The following is a 19,500-nucleotide window of genomic DNA, read 5'->3' as shown; positions in this document are numbered from 1 at the left end:
TATAAAAATTAATTCCGTCTAATTTTTGATGATTTTCAATTACACCGAATAAATGGTCAACTTTAGTTAAATTATATTTAATTTACTTTAATTAATTAATAAAAAGGTTTAAATTAATCATATCAACAAAATAATTTTAATTATAATTAAATTTAAAATAATAAATTTAACTTAAATTTAATTATTTTTGCGGAGATTTTATTCATTTATGTTAGTTATATTTATCAAATTTGATTTTAATTAATTTTTATTAAATACATATATGTACATACATATGTACATATGTACTATTTCGGTTAATATAATTTATTTGTAATTCACTTTAGTTAATTTTTTCAATACCTAAATTATTTGTATTTGTCTGGAAGATATTTTAATTTAATTTTAGTTTTTTCCACTTTGTTTTTTATTTTTTAAATATTTTTTTATCAAATCAATCACTTTAGAAAAATCACAGAATTCAGAAAACGCAAATATATGACAATGGAAATCCGATTCATCACATCCGATCAATCAATAAATTGTTGGAGCAATTCAATAAATAGCTTGGCGATCACATTACATCTTAAAACCAACAAACAAACAACAATTGTTGCTAATGTGTTTTACAACAACACAATGCACAAAAATCGCCAATCCGTTCCAATTAGATTTAGCACTTTGTAAGATTCGCGCGAGAATGGCTAATCATCGCTTTGAGGTGACAACAAAAAATCACGCAACAACAACAACTACAAGTGTATTATTAACTAATTTATATATTTAATATACTAACAACAAAAACCACACAACACACCGTAAATTCGATATCGATTCGACCAACTGATTCGTATATGGATCCCCACCGGCGGCGACAACAGCAACAACACAACACCTGATCGTAGCGGTTCGCTGAGATACGCTGTGGTTTCGTGCAGTTCGTACAAGTATCGCGTCACAACTGATCTGTCGATCTACCTGCTTACGATGTTCAAGCGCAAACAATTTGCGGTGTTGCGGTCCATCGGAGTATATTGCTGTCACAATATACACAAACACACACACCCACAGCGGTGTGCCTGAGCTTTGACTGACGTCGTCCACTACCAGTCGTCGGCCATGCAGCCAGCTGAGGCGCTTAATACTTGCCTGCCGCACACCGCACGCCACGCATCGCCCGCCTAAGCGCTGTGCTTCCTCCAGCTATTCAAGCGGTCTCTCATATATACACACAAATATGAATGCGAACACACACATGCGCACAGCTTTCCTCCAAAATCACTTTGAAACGGCGACAGCGACGCCATATGAATATCGTTTTGTTTTTACTTTCAGCCTTAACCGTCGCAACAACAACAATAGCGGCAATGCCAATAATATTAAAAACAACAACATTAAGAATAACAACGTTAAAACGCCAACACACGGTGCGTCAAGCAAACACTGGCGTCCGGCAATTGGGTGCAACACGGCTGATGCACGAAAGCGCCAATGTGCGGCTATATTCCCGATCCGAAGAAGTGGGAATTTTTAACGGAAAAAATATATGTATTCTTCAAATAGTCTATATACGAACATTTGCGCCATCTGCTGGAATAAATTTTCTGGATATTTCTGGAGCAATTTGGTGTATGACAAACGACTTTAAATCGTACCCAGTTGATTCGCTAAGTTACCATGATAAGGCGAAACAGTTCTACCAACAGACTTAATTGAGTTATATAGTGCTTATTGTAGCCAGCTTAAACCTTTCCTTCTATTCCATTCGGGTTTTAAACTAGTATTTCATCTAAAATGTTTATCTTTGCTGACAAACTCATCCGAGGCTGTTTTCTTCAGCGGCAGCGCTGACTAGGTCATGTTGTTCGAATGGAAGAGAACACTCCAGCTCTTAAGGTAACCGACAGTTGAAGCAGAGGAATAGCAAGACCCCCCACTCCGTGGGAAAGACCAGGTGGAGAAGGACCTGGCTACACTTGAAACCTCCAATTGTCGCCAAACAGCGAAAAGTAAGAACGACTGATGCGCCGTTGTAAACGCGACTATAACCACGTAAGCGCTATCTACATCAATCTCTTAGACTAGTCAACATAAAAAATGAGGTTTAGTGGGTTATAGTTGAAACAAGAACGTAGAACGTATACATTACTATAAACTAAACAATGTAAGCAACTTTCCGATTCTTCTCAAACCTAATATGGCCAGGGGATCTGTAGCTTGAAACAAAGTGCGGATCCCGATGGGAGAAACAGCATTTACGATTAGAAGCAAACAAGAAAAAACCCTTCACAGGTTTTACATACTATACAAGTGCTCGATTTTCGTCAATCAGTTTGTAGACAGCTATATTTTACCTGTAGTGGTCCCATATCGGCGGTTTCGAAAGCTAAGCGTCTTCTTGGGAAAAATAGACGTGTGAAAAATGTTAGACCGATATCTCGAAAACTGTAGGTCTAATTTGTATATATACGGACAGACAGCCTTATCCAAATCGACTGCGCTCGCCATGATGGTCATTTGTATATACTTTATAGGGTCATTATTCCTTCTGGAGCCTAAAAACTTAGTGGCACTTTAGGTACACCGTGATTTTTAATCGACAAATGGACCGTTCAACAAGTTCAATTCCATATTCCAAATGACAGCAAAAATTACAGTGGGATAATTAATAAAGCCTGCTGAGAAACGATATTAGAAAAATATATATGTGACCTGGTCTACGAAAAGGGAGCTAACGTGCGAAAACTAGTTTTCTGGGAAAAGCTGTTAAAAATAATCGACAGTTTCTCGTTATCTCATTAATTGTTCTCCTTTTTTTTGACACCTAAGTCCCCTTTCCGTAGACCAGGTCACATATATTTTTTTTTTTTGCTTATCGTAGACTTGGGCTGAACTCCGTTGCTGTTTTAGATTGAAAAGAAAGCAGTAAATCTGACAGGTCAGGGTTACTGACTACGTGAGTAATAGTTACTATGGAAGAGGTTAAGACAAATCGAAGACAGTGTCATTTTGGTTGGAATTTATAAGCAAGAGAAAAGCTTTATAAGCACTCGATGCCACCAGCTTTATTGGAACTGTTAAATGCAATAAAATCAAGTTGATTTAGTCATGACTATAAGGCACGATTATTGGCTGTCGAGATATCACTGTGAGATTAGAAATATTCCAACTGTCGACAAAAATTATTCAGTAGTTTTTTTCTGATTCATCATCCAGCGGCACTTCTTGTTTATAACAACAAATTAAGATAAAGTACTAGTTTCTATAGAATTTCGAAATATTTCTTTAGATTAAAAAAAGAAAAAATAAAATTAAAAAATACCTTGTAACCCGCCTGCTATCCCCTCTCGAATGCGGCATTTCCGGCCACGCCACTGCTATGAGTGTTGGCTGATCTTCACTGTGGCAGCGTGTTTTTCAAATATGGCAAATCAAGGAGCGAAAATTATTACAAAAGCGAGTTTGAAAGATTTTGACTATTTTGTGTGAGCGCGACGCAATGCTGAGTAATTACTCATTTGTACATTTGTATGAAAGTCGGTAGGTGCAGAGCAATTTTTTTGCTGTTAGCTGTGTGGTTGCTTGATTGGATGAGCAAGTTGATCTTGAAAGAACGTGAATTGTAAATTTCTGAACTTGCTTTCTTGTTGACTTTCTTCCATTCATTCAATGCTGATTTTTGATTGTTGCTTTCAAAATAATTGCTTGTTGCGATAAAATTTGGATATATCCAACTTGATTGTTTTGCGCTTGTAGAAGAAAGAAGGCATAATTGTCGGAGAAAATAAACAAAAATTAAATACGATTTTTTTTAGTTGCTGAAATGTATATAAATAACACTTTAAGATGTACAAAAATAGATACACATTTAAAATGGGTTTTATGCCCATGAACTGAGTATGTTATGAGATGTCGATCTGAGATTTTGCACAAGTCCTCCTTCATGGAGGGTGCTCATTTGACGGAATTGCCGATATTTGTCATCAATGTGTTGAATATAGTCTGGAGTCTTTTTATTTCCTAAGAAATTTTGTTTAACCTAAATAAAAATTATATACATACAGATTTCTCGTTATCTGTCATATAATCAGTAAAATTGAGGTCCTTTATTAGATCCCTGATTTGAGGACCGTCTAAATACCAGCTTTAATTTTTTTTGTGCTCAATTACGTAAATATTTTACTGATATACTTAAAACATTACCCATCCTCACTTAGAGCTTTTATCTATTGTTTTATCTGAATTAAGGGGTCAGTATGGTCTTTAAAAAAAATATTTTTTTTTTTGGATTCTCTGTTCCCTTATACCCTTAGAATTAATGTAGAAGCCCACTTTACCATTGGAAGGTTTCGCAAAAGGTCCAAAAATAATAATACCGCTCGACGTTCGGAGCGCTCGGAGTGCTTACCTCAAACTTTAAACGCGTTTTTCTCAAAACACACTTTTTTAAACTGGCGGACATGATTCTGGTCGAACTACTCAACCGATTTGCTTAATTTTTTTTTAAGTGTTCACAAAACGCCTGGCTATCGTCCCTACTAGACTCATAATTTTTTATAATTTATTGACAATGTTATGACAAAATTTATGTAAAAAAACGTGGCGCAGAATTAAAAACAAAACGTTAATGACTTTTTTATTTATCAACATTTTTTCATGATTCTAGTAGGGACGATAACCATTCACGTACTTTTTAAGAATAAATTGGGTTTTTGTGTTTCAGATGATCCAAACATGAGAAATCGTGTACGCCAGTGAAAAAACGCATCAATCATCCAGCCATTTCTCCCACAGATGTCATCAAAAAATTCCGAAAAAAATTGTTTTTACACTCCACGATATAACTCATAATATGTGAAAAACGTTCTATTGTGGAATAAAAATTTCTATGAAAAAAATGTCAAAAGACAGGCCAGATTACCCTACTAACCCCTTAACTTTAGATGAAGAAGAGCTAATACAATGCGGTCTCTACCTACTAGAGGAGCATTTAACACATTCATATTATCCGGTACTAAATTCACTCTCAAAGGCCAAAGTTTGTTAGTCCAGTATTCTATCACAATCTTCTACAAGAGTGTAAAACTGCTGGCGTACGCCAAGGACAGCTATATTATTGGCCATTACAACCGCGCCGTTAGTTTTGCTTTCTCCTGGCTGGACAAAGAAACGAAGCAAATGGGTCTGGCAGTGGACGAGGGTAAGACGAAATATCTCCTGACATCATCAAATCGTCGCATTCGGGACTTAACCTCCCACGACATTGTTGACAGTCATAACTTTGAAGTTGTAGATAATTTCGTCTATCTAGGAACCAACATTAACACCAACAATTGCGTCAGCCTCGAAATCCAACGCAAAATAAATCTTGCCAACAGGGGCTCCATTGGACTGAGCAGGCAATTGAGAAGTGAAGTCCTCTCTCGACGAACAAATACCAAATTGTATAAGTCACTCATTATTTCCGTCCTGCTGTGTGGTGCAGAGGCATGGAATATGACAACAACTGATGAGGGAAAGCGCCTGCGGAAGATTTGTGGCCCTTTGCATATACGACGACATTGACATATTTATTTAGTGGAAGAGGACTTCCACTTTGTTGGAAAGACCAGGACCTCGCTGCACTTGGAATCTCCAATTAGCACCAAACAACGGAAAGTAAGAACGACTGGCGCGCTGTTGTAAACTCGGTAATAACCGCGTAAGTGGCTATCCCATAAGCATATGAAACAGGTGTATTGGGTATATCTTTTTTGTTGACCCAAAATAAAATTTCCCATTTTTAGGTCGACGCATATCAGCCGGTTATGTTGTATGTATTTTATTTTCTCCATAACCAAGGCTATCGTGGCATATTCCTTTTTAATTTTATTGAATGTGCAATTAACAAACTGTCATTTTATTTCCGTTATGTAAGAGCTCACATTGAAGACTACGTTTCGACGAATCAATGAATAGACGCCAATTTCTCTTGTACGGTACACTGATACTTTAGTTTTTGGTACTTTCTTTGATTGACTAAGATCAAGTCCAGAATGGTCGATGTTCTCGTACTCGGGAAAAAAGTTGCTGTCCTCATCAACATTGTCTGCAAGAACTTGTGGTGTAAAATTTGAAGTAGGTTTCGTATCAGCCACAGGTTCTTCACTGGTAAATTTTAAATAGATTGTACTCTTTGGATCACTATAGTATATAGCTGCCGTACAAACTGACCAATTAATCACCAATGAAAATCAAGCTAAAGATTTTTATACCCTCTTATGCTATAAGAACCTATAGAACCCTAGTGAGGGGTATTATAGCTTCGGTGCAGCCGAAGTCAACGTTTTTTCTTGCTCTTATTTTTAAATTTTTATTACTGCTGTATATTACTCTTCCCAAAAAGTTCTTTTGTTATATAATGAGTTTAAAGCACAATAACAAGTATTTTAATCCGAATGTAAAATTGTGTGTGTACAAATATGTATGTGTGTGTGAGAAGTTTGCAGCGTACTTCCTTCTCACCTCTAAAGTTTGCTTTGACGATATGACACACACATAAGTGTGTATGTATGTTTGCATATCATTCATTTTTGTTGCATTGGGCGCGAGTCAATTTATACTGGCATTAATATGTGTATGCACATATGTTTTTTCGCAAAAAATCGCAAACTAACGATTCTAATCCATTGTGGCGCGAGTCCCGCACGCCCCGCCTATTAATATATGAAAAGTGAGCGCTGCAAAGAATCGATGAGTGACATGGTGACGCTGTTGCAAGTCAAGTGTTGTAGTTGCTACGCTTTTGTGTGCCTACATAAAGAAATAAAAAATAATAATAATAAAAACACATAAAAAATGACACAATATGTGGAAACCCACATATAGTGTGTAAAATTGTTGTTGTTTTATAGTTGTTTTTTTTTTAGTTTTTGTGACAAGCAATTCGCATAATTAATACTTACATATTCATTGATGTATGCATAAATGCCTGCAAGTCTCTATATAGTACTATATACGCGTATGTACGGATGTATGTATGTATGTATGAAGCTGTGCATGTACTTGAGGAAAGAAATAGCTAATGTTGACTTTGGCGTTGACCAGCTGTGTCGCGACAATTACGGCATTGGTAATTAACATATTGGAAAAGTAATGCAACGCGTAAATTTTCACTTCTGACACAAAATAATATGTAATATGAGTGCAATTTAAATATACATATACATATACATACATACATACATTATATGCATAGGTTGAGTTCAATCTATAATTTAATTCAATTTGTCTTTGGCTAATAAAGTAAAGAGAAAGAAGCGAAGAAAAGTGGACAAGATAATAAATATAATTTTTTATATGAAAATAAAATTACTATCAAACAAATAAGGGAAATATGAGCAACAACAATAATGTAAAAATAGAAAACAAAACAAAAAAAATGAATTAAAATATTAAAACGAAAAGAAAAAATAAAAAAGTATTAAAAAAATGTATAGAAGTACTTAAAAGGTATTTAAAAAAAAGTTAAAAAAATAAATAAAAATAAAATTACTATCAAACAAATAAGGGAAATATGAGCAACAACAATAATGTAAAAATAAAAAACAAAACAAAAAAAAATGAATTAAAAAATTAAAACGAAAAGAAAAAATAAGAAAGTATTAAAAAAATGCATAGAAGTACTTAAAAGGTATTTAAAAAAAGTTAAAAAAAAATAAATAAATAAAAATAATAAATACATACATATATCTAATTGTATGTACATATGCATGTAGGTATGTTTATATAAAATAGTGAAACAAAGTAAAATAAATAAATCCAAATAAAAACAAAAATAAATAATTTAAAGCATTAAGCAAAAAAAAAACAAATTTTGTGGAAACCATAAGAATTTTTATGTGAAACTAAAGAAGTTTCCAAATATGCATGTACATATGCAGCCAGCTATTACCCAGTTTCGAAAAGCGAAGAGAACACAGATACCTGGAGAACTGGGTACACAATTTTCATGTCAAAGTTCAAAAATAAGTCCCAGCGGCCTAATACATGTCTTTTATGAGAAAAATAGTCAGGTCATTATTTCCGACACAGCACTTTAGCTCATACGCTAAGCCACGAAGATACCGATCCACTTTTGGTGATCGCTGAAGATGATACATTGACCATAGCTAATATAAATATAACAAAGCGTCTGGATTAGATGGCATACCCAACAGAAAGATACAAGAAGATAAAATCATATGCAAGACTAATAAAAGCGGGGTATAGACTTTCTGCAATCCGAGTAATAACTGCTTTTCGAATTCGCGCGAAGTGCGAGAAGAATTTGCGCGAAAGGTGGAAAAAAGAAAAGAGAACTAAGGGCCTTATAATGTGGCAGCAATGGCAAACCTCATCCAAGGGACGATGGACCAACAGACTGATCCCAGACATTCATTCGTGGATAGACAGATGACATGGGAACCTGAATTTCCATATTAATTAAACAAGAGAATATAATAAAAAAAAAATAATAAAAAAATATTGTGGGCGCGGCAGTGGTACAATTACGCCCATCCGCAAATCCGATATTTTTTATGCCATGGAGCGGGAGTGCCTAGTTTCATTACGGTATCTCAATTTTTATTCAAGTTACAGCTTGAACTGACGGATGGACGGACAGGCAGTCAGTCGGATTTCAACTCGTCTCATCATACTGATCATTTTACATATGTATAAAAAACTACTTATATACCTAACTCGATTATTTTTAGGTAATACAAACAACCGTTAACTTAAACTATTATACTTTGTAGCATACATGTTGCAAGGGGATATAAATTTGTTTATTAGCGCGCCAAGAGGCAGAAATAATTTAGCTTAGGCAGAAATGACTATATTTAGTCAGTAAGTTTAATTTGTTGGTAATATTTAATTTGAAATGTAAAAACAAAAAAAAAAAACAAAAAAATTAAAAAAAAATTAAAAAAAAAAATTTTTAAAAAATTTTTTTTTTAAATTAGAAAAAAATTTTTTTTAAAAAAATTAAAAAAAAATAAAAAAAAATTAAAAAAAATTTAAATTAAAAAATTAAAAAAAAAAATTAAGAAAAATTAAATTTAAAAAATTAAAAAATTTTAAAAAAATTAAAAAAAAAAAAATGTAAAAAAAATTGTAAAAGAAAAATGCTATAAAAATCAAGCACTTAAATTAAACGCATAGTAAATGGCTAAGAAAACGTAGAATGCAAATTATTAGTATTTCCAAAGCAGAAATGAAATCATAAAAAATTTTACAAATAACGTTCGTTCGTTGCGTACCTCGTCACGCCCACATACGTACATACTTCGCGAGCAAGACATTAAGTCATAACCACATGCCGCTGCGACGAACTTCCTACATCGCTCAGCCATTATGCATGAATTGTAACAAATTCCAACATTCAATGTCCATCAGAATCAAAATTATAAGAACATTATAATTGACATTTTACATTTTTTTTTGCACAATTGCTTTTCTTTTATTTCACACTACTACACGCTAAAAATGGTACACGGGAAGGTGTTCGTTAGGCGATTCTCATTGTTGTTGGCTTTTGTTCTTTTTTTTTTTTGTTTTTTCTTCACTCTCAGTATTCGTATATCAGTTTTAATGCATGTACGGTTACTTCAATATATTTTATATGTAGTAAGTAATATGTATGTATGTAAGTATTTAATCAACGTGTGCATGCAATAAGTGTGTGGGTGTTGTGGATGGCGATTTGTGGCGAGTACTAGTTTGAAGGAAAATGTTAGCAGTTTTTTTTTCGAATTGAACACAAGTGCGCTTAAATGCTGCAAAAACAAAGCGCGCATACATACAAATATATAAATAATAAATGTTTGTATGTTACTACACACGCAGTCATAAATCATAAACATTTTTGTATGTGAGTACGCATAATGCTAAACATTTCGCGCTTTTGCTATATAAATGATATTGTGTAGCCATTGAACCGTTCTGTAATATATATATACATATATATATATATGTATTAGGGAGTCCATTATTCTTCAAGTTGACTTTTTTACATTTTTTTTTTTAATATGCGAAACTTAAAATGATTTTATTTTTCTTTCTTCCACCATCAGAGGGCGTCGATCAACTTGGCATATAACAAACACCCTAATGCATATACGTATGTATGTATGCACGTGATGTGCATGTTTCCATAAGGCTAATATAAGTATAAAATTAGTTTTGGTTTTCTCTATTTTTGTTTTCTTTTTCTAGGAGTTTATAAATATGCAATTAGAACAATACATTAGGTAAATTAATGCTAAATAAAACTTAGTATTATATTACATAGTATTTAGTTTCTTCTCTTTTATAACAATTATTAAACTATCCTGACTAATTTCATGAGAGAAAGCTAAGAAGAATTACACAAAATTATATTTAAATATGTATCGAACATGGCTCAATTAAGAGAAGTGTATATATGTGTGTGTGTCTTGTTTATGTGATGCCTACGGTATCGTGTCCAAATTAATTCATTAATAAAACATAAAGCTATTGTAATGATAATCCATTCCATTTAAAATGTGCCAAATTAAAGAAATAAAAGAAATGCACATATCTACTGTTACTCCAGCAGCATACAAAACTTGTAGCATATAAATAGCGCACATAGTGAATATACCGTTTCACACTGATTTTTTTTATAACATGTGTGGTGTGATTTTTCGTGTTGTTAGTTAGAACTGTGGTGCCGTCCCCAAATTTACTGCTCTCCTCTGCACTTTTTAACATTGTTATTATTGTTATGGTTTTGCTGTTGTTCTTATTATTGCAATTGGGTATTACTTATAATTGCTAATGCTGCTCCTGTTGCCGCTGCTTCTGTACTTGCATTTGCCACTTAATGCTTTTTGGATGTTTTGGCTTAGTTTGCTTTTGTTAATTTTTTTAAGAATTGAACGCTAAGGTGACTTGTTGTGTTACCGCCCTTTGATAAAGGCTCAATACATGTACAACTACCGACTCATAACCGCTTCAACATACGTTTCTTCTCTTTGATTAGCTTTTCTTTTTTCTTGTCCTGCAGTTTTTTGTCGACAGCATGTTTTTTAGAGGAGGGACCATCATCATCTTTCGCATCACCACTGGCGGCACCTTTTGCGGGCTGTAAGGTGGAAGAAAAATATTAGTATTTTATGTTTGTATGTATGTATATTATATATATTATATATTGCTGTTATATTTAAGGGATTACGGGGTTTTGAAATATCAAAAATCGTATACTATGACATGTATACTTTCCCGAAGTTTCAAGGTAATCCCAATAAAAATGTAGGAGATAGAACATTTGGGAGAGCGGCCCACCTGCCTAGACCGGTCGGCTATTTTAATTTTTGATCGTGGTTTCCTCGAAACATCGTTTTCAAAGTCTGTGGTTACGATTTCTTAGAAAAAGAGAAGCGAACTTATTGAAAACTTTCACAGTTCTTCTAAATACCTCATGATTGATTGAAGGATTTTTTCGATTATAACAATTTTTTTCAAGGCAATTTGTGGTAAAAATTAAGACCCATAATCATACTTTTTTGTTTGAAACTTTATGAAAAATTAATTTTTTTTTCACAAATCCTTTAAATTTAATTTTAGATGAATCCTTCGGCTGTAAATGCTGTATGAGAATGATTTCAATGTTATTTATGTAATTTGAAGACACTCAAACACGCATCTAAGAGGCTAAAGTTTGTTGCCAATTAGGGGAAAAAGTTATCCACCAATTTTTTTACTCTACAACAACAAAATCATCACGTCTCTACGTAGTAGGTAGTACAGTTATCATGAACTTTCAATTATTTTTAATTACTTTAAATGCCTTCAGCACGACCACACATCACCAATTGATTTTTATATCGACAGTTTCAATACACGAACTAAATACCAACCTGTGCGTGAATTTCCGTCATCATTTTTGCACGCTGTGAGTAATCATCATAACGCTCCAGTAGCAGTTTACCAGCTTCTTCGTTTAGCGCAGATTCCGCATTTGGTACAATAAGAAGGCATTTTATGGTGAGCAATATATGTTTAATACCCAAATCAGGTTTCCAATCCTTCTTTAATGTGTTTACGCAAATTTCACCATTAGCCGCCACATTTGGATGAAAGATTTTTGTAAGGAAAAAGGCTTTTGGCGGTGATTGCGGAAAATCTTTTCCGAGTGTTAGCTTAACACGAAAAACGCCACCAGCGTATGGGGTACCAGCTGTAATAAGTACAAAATATTATAAATATCTATATAAGAGAAAAAAAAGAAAAATTTAATTTAAGCTTATGTTTATAGCATATGCACGCATTCCAAGTAGCTTTGCGGCAAGGCCAAAATACATGCGTATCAAGGGCAGTTTGCATTGATTTTTCTTATTTGTCACGTTTTTTTACAAAAAGCATGTATTGTATTGCAAGGGAGTCACCGAAACTAGTATTTGTTTGTATGCAATGCACATATGAACATATACTTACCAGGACCTTCGATTAGCGCTTGAATGTCAGTTACATCAGCGTCATTTATTTGTATTTTGATGCCCTCTAATGGTGTTTCGCTCATCTGCTGCATTTCCTTCATTACTTGACGAATTGTCTGTGGTGACAGATTTTCCACATTTGATATCTGTAGCATAGAAATATGAAAATTAAAAGTATTGTATGTAATTTGCATAAGACAATCAACTTGTAGCTTGTAAGCTGTACGTACCGAACTCATGGTTATGACTTTCGATTTCTGTAAATGTTTTGTCTGCTAATGCTACGTATGCTGTGTGAGGCTGTCGATGCTCTTACTTTCCACTTGCTTTTGTTTTGCTCTTGTGTTTTATTTGTTGGTTCGTCTTGTGCAACTCAACTAGCTGACAATACAAATTTTCCTATGTACGGATATTTGTGCGTCTATCGCTTTATTCGGTTCCCCTTCACCTTGAGCACTATCGCTTTACGCACCCACAACAGCACACAAAAGTTTTCAATGCAATTCGAACTTGCGCCGTGTAAAAAGCGTCACTTTGGATCGGTACGTCTTTGGAAATGGAAAATGTATGCGTATTTTCTTTTTGTGTTCCTTCAATTTTCCCACTACACTTACTTTTGCGATGGCGTCGCTTGTTATTAATGTTTCACTCACACACTTCTTTGTAGCAAATTTTCAGCTGCACTTCAATGTGTACTTTAGCGGCCTTTCTAAACACAATTTATGTGAGTTTATGTTTTGAAAATTCTGCCTCTTTTGAAGTTGTTTCAAAAATTTTACTCGACTTACTAGAATTTTATAGTTCTCGAACAAAACTCCCAAAAAGAAAATGTCAATTGGCGAAACAAACTTTTCCCACTCGACGGGAACAGTGTTGCGAAGAGTGCTTTCATAAAATGTACGATTGCCTAGGTTGTATTGCTACTGAAAAGTATTAATACAAAAATTTATATATTTGTCTGCTTTAAAAGCATATGTTTTAATTGAAAAATATGTACTAATTTATAGTTCTTGACAAAAAACTTGTTAATTTAAAAGCTCACCACGTGCACAGAGCAAGCGATTTATATATAACTATTCAAATTCTAATTGGAATATTTGGTAACTTTAAATGCAACACTGCGTGCGTATGAAACACAGCCAAATTGAATTGTACCGGTAGGGGTCGCGTAGGTTGTTCTAATGTATAACGGCGCCATGAAAGTCTGGAAAATTCGATTGAGTAAATTAAAAATGTTATGAATTCTTATTTTATAGTGTTTTAAATATATTTGAAGTGCGTTAAACAATCAAAAAGTATTGTAGTTTAGGTACAGCTAAATGCAAAATGAGTACATTTGTTTTTAGTTTAGTTTTCAAAGTGCATATTTCTAGTGTTTGTGGCTTAGCATGCAAAGTGGTTTGTGTGTTTGTATAAAATTTGTTTCCCATATCCGCAATAGCAAAACTCAAGCTTCCGCAAGAAATTCATCACGGGCTGTGCTTCAATTATTAGATATAACTATAAAAAACTGGTATGTAAACAAGAAAGGTTTTATTAACTTAATTCAGTCAATATAAATTTTTAGCGTATATGCCAAAAATGTGAATGTATTATATTAGCAGCTTGTTTCCATTTTCATTCCAATTTATTGCAAATTTATTAAAATTGGAAACTGCGATTCCGCAATTGCCTAAAGAAGTTGATCTTTCTTCGTGACTCTGAGATATTGAAAACTTTATCGTCCATAAACTTAGTATCCACCCAAGGCACCATTTCAAAATCATTCACAGTTCTACGGTTGAAAAGTGGATCCGGCGATTCTACATCATGTACGTTTTTCGGCTTACACTTCGATGGTAATGGTTCCACATAGTCACGTTTGTAGGTTGAAACACTCTGAAATTCTTTAGGCTTGTCAAAGTGCAGCAAATCAAAGCGGAAGTCATTCATGGGATAGGATTGAAAGTTGAGTTGCTTCCTAGCGATTATGCGTATGTTTGATGTCGCTTTTCGTCCGGCCTCAAGCATTTCATGTGTAACAGTTTTTGGAGTCGGTATATTAGCATCATAGCTCATCCACTCGCCGGTGGGACGGCATTTATACATTGTTGTTATATTTGAAACCGAATTAATAGAAAATTTAATAGAAATATGTTGATTGATATATGATTCGTACAAAATGTATTTGAAACAAAACAAATTTAAAGATATGCAATGTTATCGATTGATTATTAATTACCATATCGGTATTTTCAATTCGTTATTATAGGGTGTGTGATAAAATTATAACAATAAAATTATAACATAAAAAATATATGGGAACAGAAAAATTATAGAAAGAAAGACAAAATAAGTCCCGTTTTTTCAGGTTCATGAAATTTATCGTTGCCAATTTCATGTTCTCTTATCTAACGAAGTTGTATTTAAGAAATGAAAATATATTGCACTTCAGTTAGCAGAAGACTGTTTATTACTTTTAAAAAGCATCAAATTTGTAAGACGTTGATAGGTTTTTTCAAAAAAGCGCAGATAATCTTTCGATGTGATTGACTGAACAAGGTATAATAAGTTTTATGTCACTTAGAAGAAAACGTCGGAGAATCTATAGTCGATTTAAACATGTCCGTCTGTCTGTATATACATACGTGAACTAGTCCTTCAGTTCTGGAGATATCGATCCGATAGCTGACATCAACGTTGCAATTTTTGATACTCTTGCAACATGTTGCATTAGAGTGTAATAGTTTTGTTCACCTAACGGTTGCTTTTATCACCTAAAATAATCGAGTAACATATAGGGTTATATACATATATAAATGATCAGGATGACGAAATTAATTGAATTCCGAGTGACTGTTTGTCCGTCTCTCCGTTCGTGCAAGTTTTAACTTGAGTAAAAATTGTTTCTTTATCAAAAAGTGAGTGGATTGCAGCAGCAAGGCAAGGCATCTGTGAACTTAAAATTTTGAAAAATGGTCGTAGCCCACACCCAAATAGCGCTAAGGTACAAATCTCCTAAACCACTAAGGATACAATAACCAAATTCGTTCAGAACAAAACTTATAAGAAATCCTACTGACAGTGTGAACATGGAAATTGTATTCTAACTTCGTCGTCTCTCCATTAACGTTTTTGTTGAAAACTACTTAAAGCGCTATAAATCAATAATCAAATACGCCACAGACATTAAATTTTAACACACAGGATAGGAGGGCTTTATAGGAGCCCTTACATCATCAAAGAATAAAACCTTGACCGCATACTGTACTTAAAGTAAGCCACCTTGTGGGGTTACATGGGTTTCCTCGGGTAAAACCAGCCTTTTTTCAACAATTTTTTTCTCATAAAAAATGTCTTTCAAAAAATGTAATAATTTATTAGATTTTCTTATTGTTACAAACATAATACAGTATTAACAAAGAAATTCTGAAATTTTTCGAAATAACTCGGTCATTGCGACGCCATTTCCGGTGACCCTCCGGAAAATAGATGCGCCCGCATAGGCAGGATAACTCCTTACAGGATCATCTAATGTGAAAAAATACATGTTTTAGGTAAAATCTTAACTTAGAACTTGAACGAAGGAGAAAACCTGAATATTGGATTTTTGGCAAACATTTTTACAAAAAAATTAAAATTTCAGAGAAATTTTCGCGGCATGTTTTCTTCAAAAAGTTATAATCGAAAAAAAATCCTTCGTCCAAGTCTTAAAGTATTGTATCTCAAAGAGCTGTGTAAAATTTCATGAAAATCGGTTTAGTAGTTCTCAAGAAATCTTGCCAACCCACTTAAAAAACACAGTTTCGAGAAAAACGCGTTTAAAGACAGCGCACGGCAAGCAAGGCTGTATCTCCGAAACTATTACTTCAAAATTTAAATTTATTAATAAGAATATAAAAAAAATCGATTTTTTGAAACCCGTAAACCCATGTAAACCCTTATGACCAAAAATTGTTCAGATCGGACCAAAACGTTTTACCGAAAATATCGGTAAATCTGTGAGATATATTATAGAAATTATTTATAAGAGTATGTCTGTGTATCAAAAATCAGAATTTAATTCAAATGATAGTTCAATTATTTTTTAATTTGCAACCCTGGCAAAAGTATGATATTGGCATAAATAGGAACACCAGCATTGGAAAAGATAGTCAAAGTTGTGGAAAAGGTAGCCTTTGTAGCACAGTTAAAGAAATTCATAGGAGACATTTATCAATTCCTACTAAGCACCTGCATACTACACATATATACCTACATACTATACATATACATGTATATGTACTTTTTCTCAATTTGCAAATCCACTTCGTTGCCACCAAATTCGGAAAAAGATGGTTTTTTCAGCTGAGAGTAGAGTACAAGAGCGCTTGATTTGATTTTTTCATAGCAACGCATTCAGCTACATACAAAAACTCAGGCTAATTAATAATACTGTAATCATAAAAGACAACTAAAGTGAGGGAAATATAAACAAATAAGTTAAAAATCAACACACACATCGTAAACAAAAGTGTGACCAATTGCAACAATCATAATTACGTTCATTATGACAGCGATAATGGCTGTGCGCGTCACGGTAATAACGGTAAGAAATCAATGTTAACAAAATATTTAAACAATCCAACAAATAATCGTTGTATTATTTATTGCCAACTCAAATGATGGTCGGAATTTTCACAGCTATTGTGCCAACTGATGGATGGCTTTGCTTTGGAGAGCTGCTTTTTGGATGATTAGTTGGCCCGCGGACTTGGCAGGCACATTTGTTTGAGTGATGGCATGGTCAAAGTGTTAAAAATAATGACATAAAAGTGTTAAGCGCTTACGCTTCACTGTTTTAGACTTTGCGTTTTAATGATGAACAAAGGTCGTGTTGTTTGGCCAGCGGTTATTCAACATTTAACTGCCGATTTTTGGGTTTTAGTTGTACTTGTTATTTAAATATCGTAAATATACGTATATACGAGTATTGCGTAAGGGTTACATAGATTAACACACTTGGAGATTGGGCTTATCTACTGCCAAGACCTTATCAACATAGTCATATCTTTCGCTACTCAGAATACACGGCCTTCTTCTTTTCGATTTTTGGAACTTACTTCTTATTTGCGGCAAGTTAGTATTGAGGCCAGCAAGTTCGAAACGATCATTATTATTATTGACAAATTGGAAAAGTTTTTGAAAGTGAAAGAGGAGTAAGAAGGCACAAGTGAGAAAGATAGTTTATCTTAGCTTAAGATGCCGTCAACATATGAAAGCTGTTTTCTTTTTTTCTAAAAATCGTTGGAACAGTGCTGATGAAGCTTCCTTTTCAATATATAAGTAGCACAGCATAAATACCATAAATCTCTCAATTATGACGGAGTTGTCAGTTTTGGTAAACGTCGGTATAAGTTTTATGTAAATAGAAGACGTCTTTCAAGAAATTATTAAGAGTTAAAGATTTTTTGTTGCAACACAGTATAATAGTTTTGTTCACCTAATGGTTGTATACATCACCTGAAACTAAGCGAGCTAGATATAAGGTTATATATACATATACTTATATAATACTAGAGGACCCGCCCAAGTTTTACTGTGGCTGATACATAGGTAGTACTACTAATACCATCATATGATTTCTATTAGTTAGATTATAAGTATTAGTTAAGGAATACTCGTATTTTTGGTGAAGCAACAAAAATGAATCAAAAAGCATTTCGTGCGTTAAGAAAGAATTGGTTTTTGGGAAAAAAATCCTATTGAATTTGGGCTGTGCATTAGCGAAATCAATCGAGTCCAATCGATTGTCAGCGTGGTGGACTGCATATCAAGAAACGGTGGAAAGACTAAAAAATCGGCTGGCAAGGTTATGGCATCAGTCAAATTTTAATAGACCTTTTTATCAACACTTCAATTATGCCGCTACTTTTTTATGCCAGATCTTTTGCAATTTTAAATTGCCTGTCAATATACCCCCTCCAATAGTTAGCAGGTATGAAAAAAATGTTATAGCTATTGAATCACCCAATTTATTACTTAAGAACGAACGGTATGAAAACTTGTCTACAGATGTTGCCTTTTACTTTGGCATCGTTTTGTTTATTGCACGTTTACGCCAATTTAAGGTTTGAATATTGCATACTGCGATGGTATCGGTCAAACATTCCAAAATTAGCAATTAATTACAAATGAAAAATTAATTTAAAAAAATTTAATTTCCCAGTGGACCAAATTGTGAATCTAAACCATTCTCGAATCTCCTCGAACACGCACAAAAAATTTCATCGAAATCGGTCCAGCCGTTTAGGAGCAGTTCAATTACAAACACGCGGTCAGAAGATTTATATATATAAAGATAAATGATCAGGATGATGCGACGAGTTGGAATCCGAGTGACTGTCCGTCCGTACAAGCTGTAACTTGAGAGAAAATTGAGATGCTATTAGACAGTTTAATGGGAGCCGGTGTGAAAAGTGGACGATGGGCGTGGCGCCACCCAACCATATACATAATATAAAGAATTTCGAACTTCTGGGTGACTTTATACCGCATATATTGACCAATATGGTAGTTATCTTAATTAAATTGAGAGGGCGTATTTGGCTCATAACAGTGTATCATTGTGCTTAAAATATATAAAATTGGGCGAAAACTTGACCTAGCCCCATTTTACCTAATATCAAGATTTGCTACCACCCGACTGACTTTACTCTATATGATTGATGATTGTATGTGAGAAACCTTGCTGAAATCTTGGGAGCATTTTATAGATCTTGTACAACTGCTATGGGATTGATAAAAAAATAAATGAAATCGGGTCAATAGATAATAATATGGCAAGTTGAAAGAATACGAAATGTACGATTAACCCGAATATAGTTCTTCCTTAATTGTTTCGAATATTTTCGAAAAATTGTAGCAGGATCCTTATTATCATCCCTATTAGATTTGCTAAGTCTGAAAGAATTTTAAAGTTCTACCTAAACTAATCTCAAGATAGCTGATGAGAAACGCCTTTGATTTGAGTTAGGGCTTTCAGCCGACATGTTCTGCGTTTGAGTTGTTTATTGTAATT

At 33.8% G+C, this 19,500-nt stretch overlaps 3 protein-coding genes across 5 annotated transcripts in view; all 3 read right to left on the bottom strand.

Moving 5' to 3' along the window:
- LOC120773947 overlaps nucleotides 1-928 on the bottom strand; it is a 130,973-nt gene extending 130,045 nt beyond the window's left edge. For both annotated transcript variants that reach the window (XM_040103166.1, XM_040103167.1), the window contains exon 1: nucleotides 797-928. The gene's annotated coding sequence lies outside the window, so the exon portion shown is untranslated. The remainder of the gene's footprint in view (nucleotides 1-796) is intronic.
- An 8,493-nt stretch (nucleotides 929-9,421) lies between these two features.
- LOC120774934 (ubiquitin-conjugating enzyme E2 S) lies at nucleotides 9,422-13,335 on the bottom strand. 2 transcript variants are annotated; one of them, XM_040104812.1, is made up of 5 exons: nucleotides 13,250-13,335; nucleotides 12,692-13,170; nucleotides 12,460-12,607; nucleotides 11,883-12,202; nucleotides 9,422-11,107 (listed from the first exon to the last, which is right to left on the bottom strand). In XM_040104812.1, exons 2-5 carry the CDS (start codon nucleotides 12,698-12,700, stop codon nucleotides 10,967-10,969), a joined length of 618 nt encoding a protein of 205 aa, XP_039960746.1. In that variant the 5' UTR covers nucleotides 12,701-13,170; nucleotides 13,250-13,335; the 3' UTR covers nucleotides 9,422-10,966. The 2 variants fall into 2 exon arrangements, with proteins under 2 accessions (XP_039960746.1, XP_039960747.1); XM_040104813.1 differs by having other exon boundaries at nucleotides 12,692-13,009; nucleotides 13,076-13,329.
- Nucleotides 13,336-14,102: 767 nt separating this feature from the next.
- LOC120776047 lies at nucleotides 14,103-14,593 on the bottom strand. Its single transcript, XM_040106497.1, has one exon. It carries the CDS (start codon nucleotides 14,547-14,549, stop codon nucleotides 14,103-14,105), a length of 447 nt encoding a protein of 148 aa, XP_039962431.1. The 5' UTR covers nucleotides 14,550-14,593.
- Nucleotides 14,594-19,500: the final 4,907 nt, after the last annotated feature.

This window comes from Bactrocera tryoni, chromosome 4, assembly GCF_016617805.1.
Source record: "Bactrocera tryoni isolate S06 chromosome 4, CSIRO_BtryS06_freeze2, whole genome shotgun sequence".
In the NCBI taxonomy this organism is placed as follows: domain Eukaryota; kingdom Metazoa; phylum Arthropoda; class Insecta; order Diptera; family Tephritidae; genus Bactrocera; species Bactrocera tryoni.
The sequence above is the reverse complement of the archived record's forward strand: the minus strand, read 5'-3'. Positions and strand labels throughout refer to the sequence as shown.

Coding starts and splice junctions, on each gene's coding strand:
- LOC120774934 (XM_040104812.1), bottom strand. Junction 12,203..12,459: donor AGCGCTAATCGAAGGTCCTG/GTAAGTATATGT, acceptor TACTTATTACAG/CTGGTACCCCATACGCTGGT. Junction 11,108..11,882: donor TGACGGAAATTCACGCACAG/GTTGGTATTTAG, acceptor TCCACCTTACAG/CCCGCAAAAGGTGCCGCCAG.
- LOC120776047 (XM_040106497.1), bottom strand. CDS start 14,549: ATGTATAAATGCCGTCCCACCGGCGAGTGGATGAGCTATGATGCTAAT.